Source organism: Microcebus murinus, chromosome 18, assembly GCF_040939455.1.
Source record: "Microcebus murinus isolate Inina chromosome 18, M.murinus_Inina_mat1.0, whole genome shotgun sequence".
Taxonomy (NCBI): Eukaryota; Metazoa; Chordata; class Mammalia; order Primates; family Cheirogaleidae; genus Microcebus; species Microcebus murinus.
In genome coordinates, this window is record NC_134121.1 from 28,396,421 (window position 1) to 28,422,420 (window position 26,000).

The 26,000-nt window shown below is 37.7% G+C and overlaps 1 protein-coding gene across 2 annotated transcripts in view; it reads right to left on the reverse strand.

The window, feature by feature from the left end:
* The window catches only part of AATF (apoptosis antagonizing transcription factor), a 102,122-nt gene extending 76,613 nt beyond the window's left edge, over nucleotides 1-25,509 (reverse strand). For both annotated transcript variants that reach the window (XM_012780217.2, XM_012780276.3), the window contains exons 1-4: nucleotides 25,250-25,509; nucleotides 24,066-24,257; nucleotides 21,321-21,755; nucleotides 20,731-20,868 (exon numbers count right to left, since the gene is read on the reverse strand). In XM_012780217.2, the coding sequence (XP_012635671.2) occupies nucleotides 20,731-20,868; nucleotides 21,321-21,755; nucleotides 24,066-24,257; nucleotides 25,250-25,340 (856 nt within the window). In that variant the 5' untranslated portion in view covers nucleotides 25,341-25,509. The remainder of the gene's footprint in view (nucleotides 1-20,730; nucleotides 20,869-21,320; nucleotides 21,756-24,065; nucleotides 24,258-25,249) is intronic.
* Nucleotides 25,510-26,000: the final 491 nt, after the last annotated feature.

Consider the following 26,000-nt stretch of genomic DNA (forward strand, 5'->3'; position numbering starts at 1 on the left):
TTAAGTAATGCTTTGAAAAGTCTGCCTATAACCACACCTTACTATGAGCTCCCAGAGAGCAGGGACTGTAAACTATTCACCTGGGTATGTTTGGTGTTGGCAAATGGTAGACCCTGTATTGTTGAATAAGTAACTGAATAAAAATAACATCTTAATATCTTTCTTGGTATGTATGTTTTACATGTGCATTTCAAGTCTTCAAAGAACTAACTATATGTATAATACTAGTGTTTATTCACATAACCCTTTCAAGGAGAGGAAAACAAATATTATGGCCAAAGAGCTATACCCTGAAAAGACTGCACTATCACTATTAAGATTAATAGTTAACAGTAAAGACCTACTAAGTACCAGGCACTAGCTTAAGCACTTTTATAAGTATTAACTCATTTAAATCCTCACAACAATCCTTTTAAACAGATACTATTATTATATCACCATTTTACAGATAAGACAATAAAACATAGTTTTTATTTTCTAGATAAATGTATCCTTGATGGTTAGATTATGTATCATAACTATGCAGACAACAGAGTGTAATGAAATATTCAATTACTAAAAAAAATGACAAAACTTCCCTCCCCATACCATCACACAATAAAAAACACCACCGAGGCTCTGTTAAAATGTCATGTCCAAATCTGGTTTCCACACTTGAAAAAACAAAGTGGAAAAACTAAAGGAAGCCCAAATAATATGAATAGAAAGCAGGTCCAGTAAAACAAGATAAAGCAATACTTGCTTAATCTGAAAAAAAGAATGCTAAGAACTACATTAACACAGTCTCCAAAACTCAAATGGCCAAAAATATCAGATAAGACATTTAGCCTCACTAATAAAAATATTTTTTTAAGATTAAAAACTTAAAACGATGTGATATTTTTCTGATAATGCTTGATGGTGGCAAGGATGTGAGGAAGGAAAGGGGCACTCTCCGTACACAGCTGGTGAGACTTCAGCAATCCAGTAAAAACCAGAAAGCAATCCAGTAAAATATCAAAGTTTTACACATGCATATCTCCTGACCCTACTATTTCACCTAAGGAAATAAATCTCAAACAAAGAGGTTAAGTACAAAAATATTATTTTCAGTGTTGTTTATAGAGGGTATAAACTGCAAACATACTAAGTGCCCATTTAGAGGGCATTATTTAAATTAATTTTAGTTTAATCAGATAACTTAATGCAGCTGTTGAGAAGGATAAATATAAAATGAAGTTGGGGCCAGCCATGGTGACTCACGTCTATAATTCTAGCACTTTGGGAGACCAGGGTGGGAAGATTGCTTGAGGCCAGGAGTTTCAGACTAGCCTGAGCAAAAGAGAGACCCCCATCTCTACAAAAAAAAGAAAAATTAGCCAGGTGTGGTGGTGTGCACCTGTAGTCCCAGCTATTTGGCAGGCTGACCCAGGATGATCACTTGAACCCAGGAGCTTGAGGTTGCAGTGACCTATGATGACACCACCAAACAGGCATAAGAGTGAGACCCTGTCTTAAAAAAAAAAAAAAAGAAACAAACAAATAGACTTGGTTTGAAAACACTAAACCATAAAAAACTTTTTGGGATAAATGAAGCAATCTGAATATGAAGTAGACTTCTTAGATAATTATTAGGAATATTAATTTGGTTAGGTGAGATGATAGTGTCACGTAAGAAACATCCTCATTTTTAGAGCCATATACAGAAATATTTACACGCAAAATGGCATGATTGTAATTTACTTTAAAATACTTTTTTAAAAAAGAAAACATAGCAATTTTTTTAAAGAAAAGGTAGATTTATAGGTGTTGACATGGGAATGTCAATGACATAAAGCATGATCTCATTTATGTTTTGAAAAAAGTTTATATTTGCATAAAGTATCTGGAAGGATATATAACAAGTTGTTAAAAATGGTTATCTCTAGAGGACACTCTTAAAAGTAGGGGAAAAGGTACTTTCACAATCTATGTTACATATTTCGGTATTATTTAGGGAGGGAGGAGTGGACCCAGTACTGTTTGAAAAAATAGCATTTCACAACAAACAAATTTTACTTTTATAATTTTTTTAAAAAGGCAATTAAGAGTAAATAAAGATCTTTAAGAATACAAAGAGGTCTCCTGAGATAGATGTAATTCTCCCTGTCAACAGAAAACCAAACAAGAAGGAACAGCTAAAAATAAAAATAAGAGAATTAGGATGACTATAAGGTTGATTGACAAGGAGATCATCCATCCCTGGAACTAGTTTAAAATTTTCCGTTTGGTTCACAAAAGAAATAGCAAGGACCAATAAATGTAAGAGGGAAAAAATGTTTACCCTCATTAAACATTGAGAAATGTAAATTAAAAGAAATATAACTTAAACAAATATTTTCCATCTATCCAAGTGACAAAGACAAAACAAAATTATAATACCCAACAAAACAAAATTATAATACCCAACGCTGACAAGGATAAGCGAAACTGACATTCATACAAAAAAGGTGAGAATGTAAACTGACAGAACTTTTCTAGAGGGCAATTTGGTCCTATAGATCAAGTCTTAAAATTCTGCACATTCTTAGAAAATATACTAATTTCACATGTAGAAATTTACTTCATGCAACAAAGGAATCATGCATATGAGTAAAGATTTAGTTATAATGATGTTTACTGCATTATTTATAAAACTGAAAATTTAGAAACAATTCAAATGTCCAACAATAAAAAATTGGTTAAACTATCCACATGATGGAAAGTCTATGTTGTCATTAAAAGTAATGCTACAAAACAATATTTAATGACATGAAAAAATATTCATTATCTCTTAATATTCATGATCTCTTAAGTAGAAGAAAATCAGACTGCAAAACAGAATATACAATATTGTTCCATTTTTGTTCTAACTACACACCCACCAAGAAAAAAACTCAGAAAAGATATGTGATATGTATCCATATACTAAAATATTAAAAGTACTTAACTCTTAACTGCTAGGATTAGGGAAAACTATTTCCTTAATTTTGCTTCGCTGTTTTCCGAATTTTTTTTTTTTTTTTTTTTTGAGACAGAGTCTCACTTTGTTGCCTAGGCTAGAATGAGTGCCGTGGCATCAGCCTAGCTCACAGCAACCTCAAACTCCTGGGCTCAAGCAATCCTTCTGCCTCAGCCTCCCAAGTGGCTGGGACTACAGGCATGCGCCACCATGCCTGGCTGATTTTTTCTATATATATTATTTGGCCAATTAATTTCTTTCTATTTATAGTAGAGACGGGGTCTCGCTCTTGCTCAGGCTGGTTTCGAACTCCTGACCTCGAGCAATCCGCCCACCTCGGCCTCCCAGAGAGCTAGGATTACAGGCGTGAGCCACCGCGCCCGGCCTGTTTTCCGAATTTTATACAATAAATATGTATTGCATTTGTAAGAAAAAAAAAACCCACCTATTTATTTCTTTATCACCTAAAAAAGTCATACCTGACTATAAGAGACAGGGACTAGATAGATCAGCTGATCTCCTGAAGGCCTTCTAGCTCACCTAAAATAGCATGTGGGAAACAGCATCTTTAGAAAACCTAAAGAAAAATAACTACTACTTGTGTTCTAAGCCTTCTGTCCTTCAACAAATTCACCTCCATATTCCTCCTGCCTTCATTCCTTTAGCTTTGGCATTTATTCCATATCTATATTCCCTCATTCCACTTTGAAAAGAGGAGGATTAAAAGCTCTCAGATGAAAGAGTGAAGTTAAAGCATATGCACAGTGAGTGGCAAGTGTGGCCAAAAACAATGGTTGTGAGGCTAGGCAGACCTCAGTTTCTGTGTCGCTTTTTGCCTCTAACCAGCTGTGTGACCTTAAACCTCTTTAAGCCTTGATTTCCTCATCTGTACAACAGTTACTAGCACCTATTTTATAGGGTGCTGTAAGAACTACAGGAGACATTTGTACAGCCAATTCAGTGTATGAGAATTGAGTATACTGGCATCTAGCATTATACTACACAATAAAAATACCAAGATGGAAGTCAATTGATAATTGCTGTTCTCAAAATGTCATATTTGATTTCTTTTTATTCATGTTCTTGTATCTCATGAGTTTCACTTGAGGACACCAGAAATGCTTTCTAATTACTGGAGTGAGAATGTTTGTTTCTGCCCTCCCCCTCACCAATGTTGACCAATGTGTAGCATACATTATGACTATCTTTAGGATGTAAGAATCTTTAAGACCGAGCAGCTTCTGTACCCATAAAAATCTTTCTCATATCAAACAGTATTAATGGCCATTACAAAAAACTCTTCTCAAAGTAGTAGCATTTTGGATTTTTCCAGAGGCAAATTTACTCACTGTCCCAAGAAAATTAGGAACTGGTAGATCTGAGACGGAACACCAAGCAAAACAATCAATATTATATAAAAGTCATTAAAAATTACCAAAGAACTCAAGCTAAAGTCAAGTATGTTCAAGTATGACAAACTTTCAAAGCAGGTCATATGTGCAAACTTATTTGGGGACAGGGTATAAATATAATAATTATTAATATATAATAATAATCAAGAGATAATTATGGCTTAAAGACATCATTACATATAGACTTTCTGTAAGATAATTCGTAAGTAACATTATGGCCTATGGTTTGATTTTTCTCATTCCCCCATCACCAATCTCCCCTCCTTGTCAAATTGCTATTAAAATTTAACAGAAGAATACATACAGTGGAAGAAAAAATATATATATTAAAATGTCTGGAAGAATATACCCCAAATTGTTATGTTTTCTTTGAGAAGCAGATGTGGGGATTTGGAAAAGTAGGAAAACTTTAACTTTTTCCTTTATACACATCTATACTGTTTACATCTTTTTACAGTGAAGATATAATACCACATATATACATTTTAACATAATAGAAGAGTATAAGGACAAATTAAACTAAGTCAGATAAAATTCTTAGCAAGTTTCATAAATACAGGGAAAAAATATCTCTACTCTTTTGGAAAATGCTTTTGTAGCCTCTCATGGTATTTTTAGAGAAAGGCTAGCTAGTATTATAAAATATATTATGAGTAGGTAAGCATTAACCATGGTTAAAACTAGAAAGGAGGAACTTATGAACCAGTGATCTGGTCTTACATTTCCAACTGCTTTTTACACCTTCTTATACATCAAGATGAAGACCACCAATGACCTAGACCAAGGCTTCCAAAAGAAACAATAACAGAACCTAAATACTCTTAAAAAGTGGTTTCATGAAAAAGCAACTAAACAGGGATACTATGAAACAGCTTACTTGACATAAGCATAGGGCTTTGTTTTTCTCCACTTCTCCGATTATTTGGGTTATAAAAGCCCATTTCATTTATCAGTACATCTACTTTTATCAAGGGGGAGATTGGCAAGTTCAGAGTACACAGAATTACAACTCAACCTTATTATACCTTTTACATTTAACTAAATGGAGAAGCCAACAAAAAGCATACACACAAATTCTACATGTCTTCCAGGAAATATTTTCCTTTAAACAAAGGGTTTACTTTCTACTTCTTTCACCATGGCCCCCTCATTTGGATCATTTGTTCCTATTTGGGTACAATGTCTCCCTAAGGAGTTTCAGTGAGTTATGAAATAGCTGTTATTCACAAGCAAAAGAAAAATTTTTAAAAAGGGAAGAAGAAAGAAAGAAAAAGAAAAAGCAGGATTAACTGCAATTGCCCCTACAACTGAGAAACTTGCATCTTGCACTTTTACCATGTAAATAATGCACAGATCCTGCGGGAACATGCCAAACACCAGGATTCTTAATTAATGGAGCTCTTTAATGTGCAAATCAGGAACAAATTGCAAGTTCTGACTTGCATTGATTATGAAAACATTAATTGAATGAGCAAGACCCTAAAAGAGACAGAATCCCAAGTCTTCCAAGAGACCAAAAGAATACAAAGCTCTGGAAACCAGACAAGTCTGACCAATGTCTAAAACGCAAAGCTAAAACTGAGTGCTCTCCCCAGTACACAAAGAATTAAAAAACAAGAAACAAAAAAACCCAATAGTTTAATCAGCAAGCAATAACTATATATTCCACCACCATCTTGCATTAAACAGAAAAATGAATGTTTAGTCCAGAAGCTTACAGACACTGCTTTAAGGGGGGGGGGGGGACCACTTTACATATACACACACATACTTATATGTATATAGGTGTAACAAAACAATGCTGTCTCTTTAAAAAAAAATTCATCCTATATAAATTATAGCCATAAACTTTTCCTGCAGTGCAGCCTAATTAATTCTTGTTCTATACACAAAGGGAAATGCTGGGTGACAAATGGGTGTGAAGCCAGAAAGCTGCCAGGTCTGCAAAACATTTTCTACTTCAATTTATAAGCAATTTTGCAGTAAATCATCAACCAGAACCTGGAATCTCAGGAATCTCTGAGTGTCCAAACCACATTATATCACTTATCAAAGAAAGAAAGAAAAAGAGTTTAAAGACATCTCATTTTTCAGTTCTAACCCACATCAAAATCTAGAAGCTCTGTGTAATCTATTATTCTCTTCTGGGTAAGGTTTTAGTACCAAAGATATATATTTCAAGCAAAAATGACACTATAGGTTGATGCAGCCCATTCCTCTATGCCTAGAAGTACTGTATAATGTATCCATAACCATAAGAAATATTCCCAGACTTACCTAGGAATAAGCACACAACTATTTCTACCCCCTCCTTCAATCCAAGCAAAACGTACCACAATCAAGCCATGCTGAAGGGTTCAACAGTGAGCCACCGTGGAAAACAGGTGGGAAATACTCCAAGGAAAGGAGGCTACTGGAGAGGAAAATGGAAACTCAGAAAACAAAGAAGAAAGCTGGGCTGCCTCTCGGTAGTCAGACCCTTCCCCCATCCCTAACCCGAGGCAGCCACTGGTCTATTCTCTGCCCCAATAGTTTTTACCTTTTCCAGAATGTCACATAAATGGAATTTTAAAGTATATAACCTTTAGAGGATATGCCTTTCACTTAGTATAATACCTTTGACAGTCATCCAAGTGTTTGCATGTATCTATAGCTTATTCCTGTTCTTGCTGAGTAATGTACCACAATTTGTTTATCCATTTGCCCAGTGAAGGACATTTGGGCTGTTTCCAGTTTTTGGTGATTATGAATAATGCAGCTATGAACATTCATGTACAAGTCTTTGTGTGAACATATGTTTTCATTTCTCTAGGGTAAGTATCTGAGAAGGGGACTACTAGATTAGGAACACATGGTAAATATGTTTAGCTTTATAAAAAACTGCTAAAGTGTTTTTCCAAAGTAGATGTACTATTTTGCATTCCCACTAGCAATATGTGAAAGTTCCAGTTGCTCTGACTCTTGTCAGCACTTGGTATTGTCAGGTGTGTGCCTGTTTTAGCCATTCTAATAAGTTTGTGGAGGTATCTCATTGTGGTTTTAATTTATATGTCCCTAAACTCTAATGATTATGCTAAACATCTTTTCAAGTGCTTATTTGCCATCATATACCTTCTATGGTAAAATGTCTATTCAAATCTTTTGCCTTTTTTTTTCTTTTGGGGACACGGTCTTTCTCTGTCGCCCAGGCTAGAGTACAGTGGCATCACATAGCTCACTGCAACCTCAAATTCCTGGGCTCAAGTGATCCTCCTGTCTCAGCCTCCTGAGTAGCTGGGACTACAGGTGCACACTGCCATGCCCAGCTTAATTTTCTATCTTTAGTAGAGACCAGTCTTACTCTTACTCAAGCTAGTCTCAAACTCCTGACCTCAAGCAATCCTCCCACCTCAGCCTCCCAACCATTTTTTTAAGGTATATTTTTTACTGTTGAGTTTGGAGAGTTCTTTATCCATATTCTGTATACTAGTCCTTTGTCCAAAATGTGATTTGCAAACATTTCCTCTGGGTCTGTAGCTTGTCTTTTCATTCTGTTAACATGTCTTTCACAGAGCAAAAGATTTTAATTCTGATTTAGCCCAATTATTATTTTGTTATTTTATGGATTTTTTTTCTTTCTTTTTTTTCCAGATAGGATCTCACTCGTCTCCCAGGCCAGGGCACAATGGTGTCATCATAGCTCACTTTAATTTCAAATTCATGGGCTCAAGCGATCCTCCACCGTGGCCTTCCAAAGTGCTAGGATTACTTCCAAAGTGTTGGGGTGAGCCACAATTTGTGGCTGGATTGTGTTTTTCACACTGTATATGAGAACTCTTTGCGGTTAACCCAAGGTCATGAGGATTTTTATCCCATGTGTTCTTCAAAACACTGTATAGTTTTATGATGTACACTAAAGTCAATGTAAATTGACTAGTTTGCATTAATTTTTATATCAAGTGTGAGACATAGGTTAAAGTTCATTTTTTTTCAAATGAATGCACAATTGTTACAGCACCATTTGTTGAGAAGACCATCCTGCCTCCACTGACTTGACTTTGCACCTTTGTAAAAAGTGAATTGCCCATTATTTGTGTGAACTATTTCTGAACTCTCTATTCTATTCCACTGATTAGAGTAACAACTTTTTTAGTAACCTTTAAACGGAATAAACCCACAAAGTACAAAAAATGAGAGAGATGACAGCAACTCAGTTTTTTAACCAAAAAAGCCAATGGATTACATAATTATCAGGATGTCTAAAAATTTAAAAGACTAACCACATCAATGTTAATGAGAACGTGGAGGAACTAAAAATCTTATACAATGCTGGTTCAGATGTAAAATGGTATAATCACTTTGGAAAACAGCTTGGCAGTTTCTTTAAAAGTTAAACATATACTTACCATGAGACCTAGCCATCATTCCATGCTTAGTTATACAAGAGAAATGAAAGTATTATTTTCATATAAAACACATATACCAAAAAAAGAGAAATATATATATGTACACACAAATGTTTGTGGCAACTTTATTCATAATAGTCAAAAATCGGGAAAAAAAACCAAATTGTGGTATATCCATACAATGAAATACTACTCCACAATAAAAGGCAATGCACTATGAAATGTACAATGTACATGCAAAAACATGGATGAATCTTAAAATAATTATGCTGAATAACAGCCAGACAAATAAAGGAATGTATGTAAAAAGAAGGATACATTCCTTTTTTTGTCTGACTCCATTTATATAAAAGTCTAGAAAATGCAAACTAATCTATAGAGACAGCAGATTAGCAATTGCCTAAGGATGGACAGAGAGGGGCAGGGAGGAAAGATTACAAAGAGGCTGAGGAAACTTCTGCAGATGAGGAATACGTTCATTATCTTGATTGGCGTGATGGTTTCATGGGTGTATACAGATATGAAATTGTATGCTAGATATATGGACAGTTTATTTTGTGTCAATTATACCTCAATAACCAGGTTTTTTAAAAAAAGCAAAAAAAGCATATGGACAAACAATAACTAATTTAGCAAACCTGAGCAAGATGACTCTGATGTTAACAATGAACAAGAATGAGAAGCAATCCCACTTATAGTCCAAAGACAGAACCCCAGAAGATTCAGGAAATGGCAGTGCCCACACCTCTAAAAGAGATGAAGGCAGAACTAAAAACAATTAAAGCAATTAATGTCATCCCTTCTCCTCACTTAGGCAGAAGTTTATAGGTTTATCCTTGAAGAAAGGTAAACAGAGGGTCTCTGGACAGGGAAATACCAAACATAGTGGAGGGCAACGGTATAATATTATCATAAAAACAAAGGGACTAAGTTGAAGTTTACAGATTGAATGCTGAGATCCTAAGTCTACTCACCTCCTAGACTGTTGGCTGCCAGGCAGGAGACGGGAAGTCCTCTAGCAACTTTGATATCGTAAAGAGCAAAGATCTAAAGATACATTGGAGGCTCCCCAAAAATGGCCCATGTAGATCTTTTCACAATGTAAACCATAGACAAAAAGCCCCAACCAACATACAAAGCTTCGAATCAACATCTTGGTGCCGTACTCTTAAAAATCAACAGCACAAAGGATTACCAAATATCTGAGGAAAACATCTAACATGTTATACATGAGTTAAAGCAAAAGAAAAAGAAAAGCAGATTGGAGGAAATAGACTATACAGGAGGAAACCTTAAAGTACATTTTGTATATCCTCAGTGAAATAAAATCAAAATGATAGAAACTAAAAAAAAAAAATCAATATAAGGGATTAAAAATAAAGCTGAGGAAATGTCTTAAGAGAGTAAAATGGAGAGAAAGAGAGAGACAGAAAGGCAAAAAATTGAAGAGAAAAAAGAAGAGAATCACAGAAAACAATCTAATACCAAATGACAGGCTTTCCAGAAAGAGAGAAGGGAAAACAGAAGGAAGAAAATCAGAAAAAAAATAATTTTAAGAAAAATTTCCAGGACTGAAAGCTATGAGTTTCTAGATTAAAAAGGCCCTCCAAACTACTCGATTTAATGGATGAGAACAGATCTACACCATGGTGCATCATTATGAAAGTTCAGAATTCTGTAGACAAAGAAAAGTCCTCAGTTTCCAAAAAGGGAGAAGAAAACAGTAAGTCTGGAACCAGATGGCTTCTGATTTATGAATAGCACCTTTGGAATCTGAAAGGCAATGGAACATTCTACAGAATGTCTATACATAATCAATCGTGATGACATAATAAAGATATTCTCAGACAATCGAAGTCTAAAAAACTTATCTCCAATGTACCCTTTCTCAGCAAGCTATCAGAGGATGTGCTTCACCAAAACATGGAAGTAGCCAAGAAAGATCCTGGAATAGGAGATCCACAGAAGCAAGAAACTAAGGTAATACCCAGGATGATGGTAAAGGGAGATCCCAGCATGACAGCTGAACAAAAGCTCTGGGAAAGACTTCTTCAGGAATATTAACTGGATGCAACTGAAATCTTGAGGAGAAATTTGGGTAACTCGAGAAAAGTTTGGGCTTGAATTACTACACAGAAAAATAAAGAAACAAAAATGTAACGATTATTAACTCTAGAAAACAAACTGATGCCAGGGAAAGGAAAAATAATCATAGTATATATATTACATGTCTCAGCTGTGAAGTGTTTACACAGACATACTATGAACACTGAACATTCATCTGACCAAATTACAATATAACTATGAAGGGACAAATTAACAATATAACTAGAAAGTATGTATAAGCATAGTAGGAACAAGAGCTAAATCTTCACTTTCATAATGGGGAGTCAACAGATAATGCTTAAAACTGAAAAATAAAAAAAGGAAAGATTGGAGAGATGGGATTGCTGGTTTTGAAGATGGACAAAGGCCCTGAGCCAAAGAATGTCACAGCCTATAAAAGCTGGAAAAGGAAAGGAAACAGATTCTCCTCCCATAGAGCCTGCAGAAAGAGCACAATCCAGCTGACACTTTGATTTTAAGACTTCTAACCTCCCAAACTGTAAGATAATAAATTTGTGCTAAGTCACCAAGCTTGTGGTAATTTGTTACAGCAGCAATAGGAAACTAATAATAGGCAGTACTTTAAAATTCTGAAGTAATTTTCAACCTAGAAATATATGCCCAATCAAAGAAGAATATATCAATGAAGAATATGGGCAGAGTATTTTTAAACCTACAAGAACTCCAATCATTTACTTTCCATGCATGTTTGGCAGCAAACTGACAACGTAAACTGAGATAACAGACAACAAGAGAACTCAAAAGCCTGAAAGCAGTAACTCCATCCCAGAAGAGCAATGACAGGAAGTTCCAAGCATATAACCTCACACTACTCCCAGAGAACCACCAAATCAAACTAGAAAAATTTAATAGAAGAGATGGCATGATTTAAAGTTTTTGGAGAAAAAAGACTGATATGATAAAACCAAGCTACAAGGGGAAAAAAGAAAACTAAGGAAAAAAATACAATAAATTATCCAAATGTAACAAACTAAAATAAAGTTTAGTTCCTTCCTTTGTCTTATAAGGACCCCTTATGATATCAAGCAACTGATGCAGGATAACAAAAGACCTACCTGAACTAGAAACTTGAAATAAACTAGGAATATTCTCCTTTGAGTGATCCAGGAACCATGACTCTGAACACACAGGAAAGAAAACACAACTTTCCAGTTTCTTCCCTGCTCTGATATTATACCTTATTTACATGATACACTGTAAATGCAATTTGTTGGGTTTCAACTCTTAGGGTCCACATATGGATAAAGCACTGAAACCCTGGTTGTAGTTGCAGGACAGAATGTAAAACTGTAGTGGAAAGAAGACAGAATGACTATTTCATACCTTCTCAAAATTTCTACTATCTTCTCTCTATTTCTCATTTGAAACTTTTGACCTTCGAAATTTTTCTATTTCAATCAATGAAAAGAAAACAACCAAAAGAAAATTTTCACAGACTCCTATCTGTGTCTATTTATATACTATCTTCCCACCTGTCACTATGGTTTAGCAATCCACACTGCTGGGTATCTAAGGCCACCCTTCTTCTGCACTAGGCCCACCACCACTTACCTGCTCTATGACTGAAGTCTCCCTCTCCTGCATCACCAATTCCCCCCTCTCTGCTGGATCATTCTTATCAATATACAAACATGCTTGAAAACAAACAAAACACCCCTTTTTAGCCTTTATATCCTTCACCAATTAATGTCTCACTTCTCTGTTCCCCTTTAAAGCAACAACCCTTGAAAGAGCTGTCCATATTCACTGTTTCAAATTCTTTTCTTACTATTTTCTTTTAAACCCATTCCAGTCAAGTCTGTAAGCCCACCACTTCACCAAACTACTCTCCAAGGTCAAGGATAACCACCATGTCACTAAATTAAACAGTCAACCCTCAATCTCCATCTGTTGGCAGCATTCTCATCTTTCATACCAAAGAATAAATAAATCAGGAAATAAAGCTATAAACAAATTATCTAAAATAACAGAAGTGAGACTGAATGTAAGGCAAGGGAGTATTGTCTTCTTGAATGCTTCTATACTACTTATCATATTCATGTGTGATTTTTTTTTTTTTGAGACAGAGTCTCGCTTTGTTGCCCAGGCTAGGCATCAGCCTAGCTCACAGCAACCTCAATCTCCTAGGCTCAAGCGATCCTACTGCCTCAGCCTCCCAAGTAGCTGGGACTACAGGCATGAGCCACCATACTTGGCTAATTTTTTTTTCTATATATACACATTAGTTGGACAATTAATTTCTTTCTATTTATAGTAGAGATGGGGTCTCACTCTTGCTCAGGCTGGTTTCAAAATCCTGACCTCGAGCAATCCACCCGCCTCAGCCTTCTAGAGTGCTAGGATTACAGGCGTGAGCCACTGTGCCTGGCCTCGTGTGACTTTAAAAAACAACTTAAGAATAGGTTTTAAGACATAAATAAAAATAGAGTAGCATCTTACACAGTAGTTAGATTCTAAAGTCTGAGCATAAAGCAAAATAAGATTTGACAAAACTACTTTGAAAATCCCTTATACTGCCCATACAAGTATGGTACTGTGCTATCGTTCAGTAAGTTTGACACACCCTGTTTTTCCTCTTAAACATCAGAGCATACATAACTTCATCAACTAAACACAGATGATTACATCCAGAGACCACCCTGTACAAAGACTGCATGCAGTAACTTTAAACACTAGATTCATACTCTGTTTATTGAGATGCTCACTGGAAAGGTACCCAGGAACAAAAAATAACCAGGGCAATAAAAGATTCTGCCCCCCCCATCTCATGCTTACTCTATAGCATTTGCTCGCTGAATAATAATGGCAGGCAGAATTACTGGCACTATACAAACTGTTTCTTTCTCTTTTTATGTATTTTCTTTCGGCCAGCTTTATACAGTTATATCTGAGTTAATTAAATGTATGTATAAAGAGGGTCCATTGTGCAATGATATGCACAACTTCACCATGAATATACTGGACAGTGACCCTACTATGGAACTACCAGCTACTATTCCAACTTAGGGATGCTTCTTTACCTAACTCATCACTATTAAGAATTGTTTCTGGGCCAGGCACAGTGGCTCGCGCCTGTAATCCTAGCACTCTGGGTGGCCAAGGCGGGTGGATTGCTCGAGGTCAGGAGTTCGAAACCAGCCTGAGCAAGAGCGAGACCCCGTCTCTACTATAAATAGAAAGAAATTAATTGGCCAACTAATAGATACAGAAAAAATTAGCCGGGCATGGTGGTACATGCCTGTAGTCCCAGCTACTTGGGAGGCTGAGGCAGTAGGAATGCTTGAGCCCAGGAGATTGAGGTTGCTGTGAGCTAGACTGATGCCACAGCACTCACTCTAGCCTGGGCAACAAAGTGAGACTCTGTCTCAAAAAGAAAAAAAAAAAAAGAATTGTTTCTGGTGCTGAGGACAACCCTGACTAAGAAACTCAACCTCAAAACAGTAAAAATGAATTTTCCAACTAGATGGGCTTCAGCCGTTTTTAAGGTACCCTTAGCATCCATGGCTCTGTGACAGATCTAGCTTTCATCTTTTCAGGGTAGGTGGAATCACTGCATAAGAATCTGACACTCTCCTCCTGGTTCTACCACTTGGTTACTTTGGAAAAGCACCTAGTCTGTGATCCAACTTTACTCTCTACATAATATAAAATGCCTAATTAACTAGGTTGGGCAAAGCTACAGGCACCAAAAGTCTGCCTACACAGAACTCATTCTCTAATAGACAAAACACAGCAAACATTATTTCAATGCTAAGTCAACAGGTATTATGTAAATAACAAATAGAAAGTTATCAAGAAATGATTGCCTTCGTTTCCCACCTACACTTTAGGAAAAATAGATCAATAAAACCCTGTGGAGGCAGGAGTGTAGGAAAACAACTATTATAGATGAGAATTTAAATTGTTACAATTCTTCTAAGGGCTAGTTTGGCAATATATTCCAAAAGCCTTCAAAACAAAACAAAACAAACAGTACAAGTCCTTTGTCCCAGCAATGGCATTCCCACGGAATGTAGATCTGTGTAGTCCAATACAGTATCCACTTGCTACATGTGGCTACTGAGTCCTTGAAATGTGGCTAGTCCAAACTGAGATGAGCTGTAAGTATAGAACACACTCTGGATTTCAAAGACTTAACATGAAAAAAAAGAATGTAAAATGTCTCATTAACATTTTTATATTGATTACATGTTAAAATTATAATACATTTGATATATAGGGTTAAATAAAATATATTACTAAAATTAATTTTACCTGTTTATTTTTTAAATGTGGTTACTAAAACATTTTAGATTACCTATGTAGCTTGCATTATTTTTCTATTGGACAGTGCTGCTTTCAGACAAATTGCACAAATATATATGTACAAGGATGTTTATCACAGTATACTTTATAAAAGTGAAAAACTAGAACAAACCTAAGCATCTATCAATACAGATTGGTTAAATAAATTGTAGTAAATATATAAAATAGAATACTCTATAACCACTGAAAATGCTGAAGTACATCTAAATATACTGACATGAAATAATGTATTAAGTAGAGAAAAAGCTTAAAAATAGTACATATTTATATAATTCCATTTTTTTAAAGACTCTGTGTGGGGGGGCACACACACAAGCACAAAAAAAAAAGGTATGGAAGGATATTCATCAAAATGGCAACTATAGTTACCCTCTAGGCAGTAGGATTACAGTTGATCCTTATTTTCTTCTTTATGCTTTTATGTATTTTCTGAATTTCTGAAATAAGCATGACATACTTTATAATTAGAACAGTAAAGCTATTTTAAAAAATGACAGCCGTCGGCTGAAACAAAAAGATCAATCTTACATCTTCTTGGCTAGATGAAGTCTACAGTAATAAGGGTCCTTAAGCCTATAAAATACCATACCTGGAGAAGGTTGCAAATGCCTCTGTCCCAAGCAATACTTAAACCCATCTCAAGATTTAGGAATATTTCAGGGTTCAACAGATCACTGTGAGAACTTTGCCATGAACCCATAAAGTGTTAATTCAGAGAACTCTCAAACAGGCATTCATGGATTTGTCACCTAAGGCAACTAAGTAATTAAAAAGGTGGGGATCTCACTGATAAAATTGGTTGCCTATGGGATAGGGGACTGGGTGGCAAGAGTACAGAAGTGAGAAGGATGATTTTCCTGTATAGTCTTTAGTATCTTCTGAATTCTGAACCATGTGAATTTACTGCCTCCTTAAAAATAAACAAAAATTTAGGCTGGGCACCATAGCTCAGAATTTGAGGTTGCAGTGAGCTATGATGATGCCACTGCACTCCAGCCTGGACAACAGAGCGAGAATATATCTTAAAAAAAAAACAAGAAAAAAGTTTTATACCATTCAAGTCAAAATATTTGGGGGTCTCAGGGAAAGGCCACAAAGACATAAGAGGACAAATACAAACTAGAACTGGGAAGATGGAGGGAGCAAACAAAATATAATTTATTAATTAATAGTGAAATTTTTTATATTTTTAGGCAAGTAAAAAATTTTAATAGTTCCTCTGTATATATATTACATTATACTGTGTTCTTGGATGTTTTGCTTATGGGAAATATCAAAATGTCAACCATAGTTTCTATTAAAGGTCTTTAATGATATTGCATTTTAGACCTATAATGAAACATGGTGCTCGCTGAAGTTTGTAATGCATCTCATTAAATACATTAATAACATGCATTTCACTAAAAGGTCAACTTATTATGGGTGAAGTTTAGCTTTCATTTAATCTCTTCATTTAAAGTTATGGAGCAAACTCTGAAAAAGACAATAGAGAGGTCCAGTTACAGAAATGCTCTCTCAATTCTCCCAACCATCTAAATCAGTTATGCTTATTAAGAAATAATTGTTAGTGTTTTTTATGTGGGATAATGGTATTATGATTTTTTTTTTTTTTTGAGACAGAGTCTCACTTTGTTGCCCAGGCTAGAGTGAGTGCTGTGGCATCAGTCTAGCTCACAGCAACCTCAATCTCCTGGGCTCAAGCATTCCTACTGCCTCAGCCTCCCAAGTAGCTGGGACTACAGGCATGTACCACCATGCCCGGCTAATTTTTTCTGTATTTATTAGTTGGCCAATTAATTTCTTTCTATTTATAGTAGAGACAGGGTCTCGCTCTTGCTCAGGCTGGTTTCGAACTCCTGACCTCGAGCAATCCACCCGCCTTGGCCACCCAGAGTGCTAGGATTACAGGCATGAGCCACCTGCGCCCAATCGGTTATTATGATTTTTTAAAAAATCCTTATATTTAGACATACATCTTGAAAGATTTACTGATAAAATGAAAGAATGTCTATTACCTGCTTCAAAACAGAAGGGAGAGGAGTTAGTATAACGAATATTGGCAGCCAGGCATGGTGGTTCATGTTGGTAACCCTAGCACTTTGGGAGGTCAAGGCAGGAGGATTGCTTGAGGTCAGGAGTTCCAGACCAGTCTGAGCAAGACAAGAGCCAGTCGCTACAAAAAACAGAAAATAGCCTGCCACAGTGGTTTGTACCTGTAGTCCCAGTTACTAGTGAGGCTGAGGCAGGAACATCACTTGAGCCCAGGAGTTTGATGTTGCAGTTGAACTATGATGGTGCCACTCTACTCTAGCCTGGGCATGACAGAGCCAGACCCCATCTCAAAAAAAAAAAAAAAAAAAGAAAAAAAAAGAAATAAGATTGGCCATGAGTTGATCACTGCCTAAGCTGGTGAAGGTATATTGGGGGGGGGGAGGGTTGTTGTACTATTCTCTCTACTTTTACATAGGTTTGATATATTCCATAATGAAAAAATTTAAATAACTCATGTTGAAATTTCCTTAAGTAACTTGCTTTTCTTCCTTACATATCATTGACACCGACATAAAAGGCCCATCTCCTAACACTGTAGAGCATTTCAGAAGAAAGAGAGAAAAAGCAAACCTCTTTATAGAAATGGTTTATGCACAGAAAATTCCTTAATTTTGTTAAGGTTACTTCATGACTTACCACTCATGCAGCCACTGAAATATCAACAGATTTCTTTGAAATCACTTCACGGTTCAAGAGTTTAAATTACCAATATATAACACCGAGGTGATCGGGGACTAAGTTTATGTGTACAGGGGCAGGGAGGAAGATTTAGTTTCTGAAAAGTCGAGTTTAGGGTGCTGAATGTACAAAGCCATGGTGCTCAGGAATTTACTGTGGCTAGAATATAGCTGGAAATCTGCTATTTTAGAGGCAGAAGTTAGAGCTATGAGATCAAATGACAGTGTCAAGGAGGGAATACATATATTGAGAAAACACAACCTGAGGACAAGATTTTAAATGCAATGAAATTTATATTGAAAATATAAAAGAAGGGACTGAGAATGGGAGAGATCGGAATTGCAGGAAAACCCAAATAACATATGCAGTGTCACCAAAACCAAAGAAAAGTATTTCAAGGAAAGATTAAATGCTTCAGGAAGGCAGTAGTGGGGTTTGACAATAAGGAAATCTGTAGCCACCTTTCTATACTGTCATAAAAGGCTGAACCTGAATAATTATTAAATTATAACACTACCCACTTTCCAGAACAAATAGTTAATATGAATTCTATGAATCTGAATGCTAAAAACAACGACGACAACAACAAAACCACTAAAGACAGTGCGGATGATGGTTAGTTACACTAGGAACAATGAAATGAACGTTCATTGTTCATATGGTTGAACATTGCCAAAAGCCTCTTTCAGCAGAAAAAGATACCAGTGCTTAACATTTATGACATGATGTGTGCCAGACACTGTGCTAATGCTTTATATTGATTATGTCCTTTAATCCTCACAACCATATTATCCCCATTTTACTGGGAAGTTAAGTAACTCGCCCAAGGTCACATTGCTAATCCATTGCTGAGATGAAATCTAAACCCAGGCAGTCTAACTTTAACTACTCTGTAAAACCAAGCAAATTGAAAAGAGATTTAATTAAAGACAGTAAGTTCTATTAATAGTTTGTTCTAGGCTTGATACAAATTCAGCCTATGCCGCACACCAGCTACATAGAACAGTATATATTTGTCATCCAGAGTAATGTAGCCAAGAAATTTTTCTTAAACTCCATTTGACAAGACAGGGAAGTATATACCACATATTGTCATGTTGCCAAAAGAAAATTGAAACAAACAAAAATTAGCTATCCTTCTTATGCACAGAAATTCTGGTTATTAGAGAATTCACTATCCTCTCATCTTTGAATATGTGATACCAAACATATCACATGATCCTTTCTTCCTCCTCCTCCACCACAATCCACTCTGTCAGATTAACTGAAGTTCACCAATGAGGCAAAGAAACAATTGGTTAAGTACAAAAAGATTTAAAAGATCAGAACAAAATAAAATTTAAACAACATTAGAATGGCTAAAGAAATTAAACGGTATCCAAGAATAAGAATGTATCCATTATACTGGACACTGACTAAATCTTAAAATGAATATATTTTAAGATGAATAAAAAAAGGGAAAAGGCTCAAGCAAGAAGAGTAACAAACAACAAAATAGAAAAGGCTTTATCATGAAACATTTAAGACATTTAATCTAGAGCAGTCTAGGTCTCATGCCAAAGGCATATCAGGAATTGGGGTACTAGGGCATTAAAAATAGCAGCAAAGTGCTCCAAAAATCTCAAAAAAAAAAAAAAAAAATTGAAAACGATCAATCTATTGTCTATTTAAGAAAGGGAGCAAAGATGGGAGAGGAAGCATAAAAAACCCACCCTCACAGATTATTCAAGGTTCCTGGACGGATTCCCCAGACTTTTCACACAGGAAACAAACTTCAAGTATGACAGGACACAAAACCTAAAAATTGGATCTAGGAAGTCACATTCCTAATTAAAACAAGTATTTTCCTATAAGAAATGTCCAATGAATTCCCTACCGTAGAAATCCTATTAATTTATCATGAATGGTTTAAGGCGATTCTTCCTAGAAGCAAATGCCAAATTAGATGCCCTCCTTGGGTTAGGTCCCTTCCAATTCTTAACTCCATGATACTATAAAGTATTAAAGAGCAAATGAAAACACTAAGTCAATGTGCAAATAAGAAACAGTGATTCGGCCTATAGCCATACCACCCTGTACACACCTGATCTCGTCTGATCTTGGAAGCTAAGCAGGGATGGGCCTGGTTAGTACTTGGATGGGATAAACAGTGATTCCAACCACAGTGCACTCATCCCAAATCCCCTTCTGCTCCAATCCTTCAGTGCCACTGGGCACACAAGCAGTACATAGGAGGGAGTGGTGCAAAAGAAAAACTCCTAGATCATAAGGCAGAAAAGCTGGAGTTTTGTCTCTGCCATGCAGGAACAAGCTTTGCAACTTTGGACAAGTTACCATGTGCCTCAGTTCTCTCGTCTATAAAATGAGACTAGGAATCAAATAATCTCTAAATGTCTTTTCTCTTCTAGAATTCTTTGACTTATTGTCAGCAATTCTCTTCCAAAACTTGTTCCTCCCTCTAGGCCACCCGTAGAAAGATAAATGAGATCATCTTAACATGTTATTCTATAATAAAAACCTCCCAAACAAAGGAAGGCATCTTTTAAGCACATGATAAACCAACTTAAATAAACTGAATTTAGTCATTCATTTTTTCCCTTTTGTCTATACCAGTGGGTTTTCAAGTGTGTTCCTTGAGCTTCAAAGAAGTTAACTTAGAAAGCCAAGGGGAATGGGGAAGGGAGAGAGCGGGCAGGTGAGAAGAAAGCAGAATAGACACAGCTCAAGCACCCAGTCCATTTCAGTCAAAGTTGTCTTCATTTGACAAAAGCAGTATCTAAGTAGTTCTAATGGAATAAGTAAGTACTCTTACTATTTTTTAGGGCACTGGCAAATTCTGGGCCACCTCTGTCCTTGAAAACTGGGAAAACATCTGGTTGAGGAAGTTGGTTGGTGGTCAACAGAGCTTTTTGTAGTTTGATCCTTCCTTCCAAGAGCTGGTCCCACAGTGCTGAGAAAGAAAAAAGAATCCAATTCCTCAATTAAAAAGTCTTCCAGGGGTGGGGAGTGGTGGAGACAGGAAACCATACCGGTCTCTAAGCACCACACCTTTATCAGTTTTATGCCATGGAAACACTCTATTATAGGATATAAATTCAGTATCTTCAAAGCGAGTATTTGCTACATGAGAGTGGGAATGCTAAAACCCAAGGAGAAGAGAAAACACTCTTCTCTTCAATCTCTCACAGTTGTGGGAAGTACTAGAGCAGAACTAGCTAAGCAGCTCAGTGCAGAAATGGCTGGCTAAGCATAGAGGAACGGGGCTTTAGGCCTCCGGGTAAGTGGGGCATGTCACAAACTAATTAAAGGACACAGGAGAGACAGAACAGCCAAAAACAAACAAAAAGTAGACTGAATGCAGATACTTTGAAGAATAGCTAGTCAGCAAAATCATGTACAAACCTATCTGGTTCTTCACAGCTCTTCCTTTCTCCACTTCCTCAGAAACCTTGACACTGGAGAAGGTCATTACTACACCATCGTCTTCACTGCTCTTGTCTCCACCAGCTCTGTCTTCCTCACTCTCACCTTCCAAGTCTTCCTCACTGTCCCCTTCTTCCATGCCACTCTCCTCCTCTTCGTCTTCTTCCTCCTCACTGCTCCCAAGGTCATCCATTCCCTCAGTAAATTTCTCAAAGTCACTAATACTCTGGACACTGAAGCCTTGTGTTTTCGCAGAGCAGCTTCTGCTCTTCTTCCTCCAGGCCAGACTGCTCTCACCATCGTCACCACTCTCCTGTTCCTCAGCAGCACTCAGGTCATCCTCGTCAGATTCCTCCGGACACAGGCCCTCTGAATCTCCATCTCCAGACTCTTCCTCGTCAGATATTTCCTTCTCTGAACAAGAAGGGAGGGAAGAAAGAGAAAAATGGGTGTTACCTAGAGAAAAATACCAGGCCATATCTTTCATCTCAACTAAAGCACTATGGCACCTTTCAGGGGGGAAAACATGTATTACTGTATTCAATTCAACTCAATTCAATAAATATTTATTACACATCTACTGTCTCTAAAATGCCAAGGAGGAAGCAAAGATGAATAGAACATAGGTCCTACCCTAATGAAAAGTTAGAGTGGGAATGACAGATTCATAAAAACTACAATTCAAGAAAGAATTAAAAGTGCTTTGACAAAATTTCTCCCTCCTGTTGGTTATCGAATTTCAATAATTCAGAATATTTTAACTATGGGGCAAGTGAATTTAACTAAGGCTATACATAAGGAAGAGGTAACATTTGGTCTGGACCTTTAACAGAAAGATTTCAGCTGGTGCTTGGGACTACCAGTTTCCCCAAACCTGCATCTGAAAAAATGTATCTCTGTCACAATTATGTACCCTATTTACTAAATACTTATTAAGCATGCATTATGAGACAGGCTAAGAAAAGACAAATAGAATTTAATGCCTGCAGGGAGGAGTTCACAGTCTGGTGGGAGTGGTAGATATGCATACCAATAATTATAATACAATGTCATTAGTACACTGTATATAGAGAAGGAACCACCTAACTCTCCTGGAAAGGTAAGGGATAACTTCATGTGGAGGAGCCATTTATAATCTTATTTATGAAGCATAAGGAAACAGCTCATCAGACAGTCACAGGGGAAGAAAAACAGGAAACAGCACTGGAGTGCAGAATGAACAAGGAAGTGGTGGGAAGTGAGCCTAGACCCTAGAGTTGCTCAGGGACCAAATCAGGAAGGGTCCTGTCTTCCAAGAGAAGGAGTTTCAACTTGATCCTATAAAAGAGTGCTAGTTAAGGCTCCTGGTTTTACTTACACTTAGAATATCTCTTGATACCTAGAGATTTTTACTATTTATTCAACCTATTCCATGGTAGACCATAAAAGCTCCATATACTGCAAGCATGATTATTAGATACAGGGATCAATTGCCAATAACGTGCTTCAATAAAATAAAGATTTTATGAAAACATGATGGGTCTTCAGTACTTCTTTACAGAGATATAAACTTAAGACACAGATAAAATTGTCAAAAATATAAATACAAAAACTACATACAAAAACATTTAACAGAAATAATCCATTCAATTCTTCAATGTGTGCCAGTTCTCAGATTAAGAAACATTCATACAGAATAGTAGTTAAGAATGTAGATCTTGGAGTCAGACTGCATTCATTAGAATCCTGGCTCTTTCACTTACTAGCTATATGACCTTGAGCAAGTTACTTAACCAATTTGCCCAATTGATTAAGTTACTTAATCAATTTCCTTATCTGTAAAATGGGGATAAGTAATACCAACCTGTTGGGCTATAAAGAGGATTAAATGAGATGATACATGTTAATGACAATGGCGATAACATTTTGGGGGGGGGGGCTTACGCGTCCTATGCTCTTAGAACTTAAATTATAGAGCTAAATACAGTGCCTGACACATGGTAAGAACGCAATAAATATTATATTGGTCTCATGATTGGTTCCTTTATCAGTCTCTAGGCAAAGAACACGAAATGAGCTTATCAGGAGCTCCCAGAACTACAACAAGGACTAAATCATAGATATCATAACCTGAATGATAGTTCCTTTTATATTATCTGTGGACTCTTAACATGACACTCTGACCTCTCTAAAGGAAAACAAATCGCATCCTCTCAATAATCACCATATCTGGCCTCTTCTTCCAGCCTAAGAAACTTATAATTCTTTAAAACTGTAAGCTTACATCCTCCTAACTCTCTTGCAGGGAAAGAGGGAAGGATTATGTTATGTTTACAATGGCAAAAAATGAGTTTCACAAAATAACTAATATTGTACAGTGATTCAATGCAAGACCTGAAAAACTGAAGGAAAAAGGTCAAAATTCAAGAGCAGCATGCTCATCAGACACAATGCTTTTTTAACACATAGCCCTCTCCAATATCCACTATGCATTGCCTTCTTTTTCACTCTATTTTATGGTGAATATAAGGAGTATATATCAACTTAACCACTCTTTGGCTTTAGATTCCTTATGAAGTGAAATGAAGTTACCTCTATGGCCCTTTCTACTACCAAATCAATGGCCTCTTCTAAGATAATAGGTAGGGCACAGAGACTAACCTTGCAGATACCCTCCAGGAAAAAAATTTTTTTTAATCCTAAAAATTAGGTAAGAAAGAGTTCCATACAAATATGTCTACTTACCAGATGAACCTGGCAGAGTCTGCTCCCAATGGTCTGCCTTCCAAGCTTTTCTAGAGGTGGTCTTGCCAGAATACCTTTTATCTGTGTCCAAGAGGGAAGCTGAAGCCAATTTTCTAATGCTACCCACTGCCAGGAAATCACCTTCCCCATCTTCCCCTTCATCAAATCTGTCAATCACTCTGGCAGCAGTGGCTGATGGAGGAGGGGGAAAAGTAATCAGAATATGCAGGTTAGAAGGAACTTTAATGTGAACTGTGTTCAACCCTTTCAACTCATATTTTAATGTCCTCTGTAAAATACCCACCAACTTCCAAGAACAGGAAACTCATTACCTCCCATGGTAGAACAATGTCTTACTGCTGTTTCTGAACAGCTGACTCCCTGCATCTACTAGTAGTATACATTTCTATGTCTTGGATCATATAAACGTAGTCTAATTCCTCTTCCATGTGTGACAGTCACTCCCTATCTTAAATCAGCCATCATGTTGTCTCACTCCATCCCATCCCTCAGAGAGTTTTCCTAACTTATTCTGGCTAAACAGCCCCTAGTTTCTTCAAATGATATTCCTAAGACATGGTTCAGCACTCACATTTATCCCTCATTCTCCCTTCCCCACATTTCTCTGACTCGAGTCTAAAGCATGATTACTCCCAGCTAGACCTCGAACATCAGCTTACAGAACAGCAGTCCCAGTCGTCAGCGCCTGAGCAAGTGTCTTGAGACCTAAAGAGGGCTAAACAGCACCAGAGAATCCTACTTCTTCCTTCATTCTCCAAGTTACTTCTTAGGGGCAACCAAAGTGAAATACAAACAAACAAAAAAAGAGGACACTTCCTTTGCCTCCTTTCTAAGCAAAGACCAGTAAGATAACTTCCAACTTGCTACGAGACTCTTTAGCTCCCTCCAACAGCCCTCGACCAAGTTAACCCGAACATCAGCTCCTTGCCTGAGTCCTCCGTCTGTTCCGCCCGAGCACCAACTTTAAACTGCGCGTCAAAAGACGCCGAAGCCCTCCTCCCGAGCAAGGAGCAACCCTCGCGGGCGGCAATGTTCCTCTGCGCTAGGGGAAGGGCAGCAGGCCAGGCGGCGGGGTGCGACGGCCGGGCTCTCACACGCCGCCCCCGAGACCCACCAGGCCTGGCCCACACCTCCGCACGTGGCCTGCCCCAGTCAGGCCTCACCCTCCTCCGGGTCGGCCTCGGGATCCGCCTCGCGCGGTCGTGGGTTCAACAACTGTTCCAGCTGCAGAGCCAGGGGCTGCGGCCCCGCCATCGTCGCCAGGTCTCAGTCCGCGCTGCGCGCGTGAATGTGCTCCTCAAGCCCTGGCCCGGACGCTCTCTCCCGGCTGGGTGCACTAGCCCCGACACCAACTCGCAACGCAGCAGGGGACCGCGAGGAAGCCGGCGTTCTGCTCCGGGCCGGCAACTTCCGGGAGGCGCGCGCGGGACGGGGCGGGGCCTGGGCGTCACTACGGGCGTTGCTAGGATGAAGGCGGAAGCGCGCAGAAGGCTTAAGCCTAGGGACCAGAGCAGTTCGAACGCGCGTGCGCGTGCGTTTAGGGGCGTGCTTTGAGGCGCGGGAGCGCGCAAGGGCACGTGACAGCCTCTGGCTTAGGAGATTGCGATGCGCGCGGCCCGTATGCCTTTGCACAAAATGTGCCTCAAGATTTGTGCGAGATTTGTTTAGGGACAAAGCGTAATGTAGCCGCGGCGCATGGCGGCTAATTTGGGAAGGAGGAAAGAGTAAAGGGGAAGCTTCTCAAACCGCGGGTACACATTCGGGCACTCGTAGACTGGGGCCCAAAACAGATTTCGCATTTCACAAATTAGAGAGGTCTGGAGCCGGGCACACGGCCCCCGACCTTCGGCGGCCAGGATTTGGGAATCCTAGGTCAGGAATATGCATGTGTAAGTGTGCAGCGGGCGTCTTTAT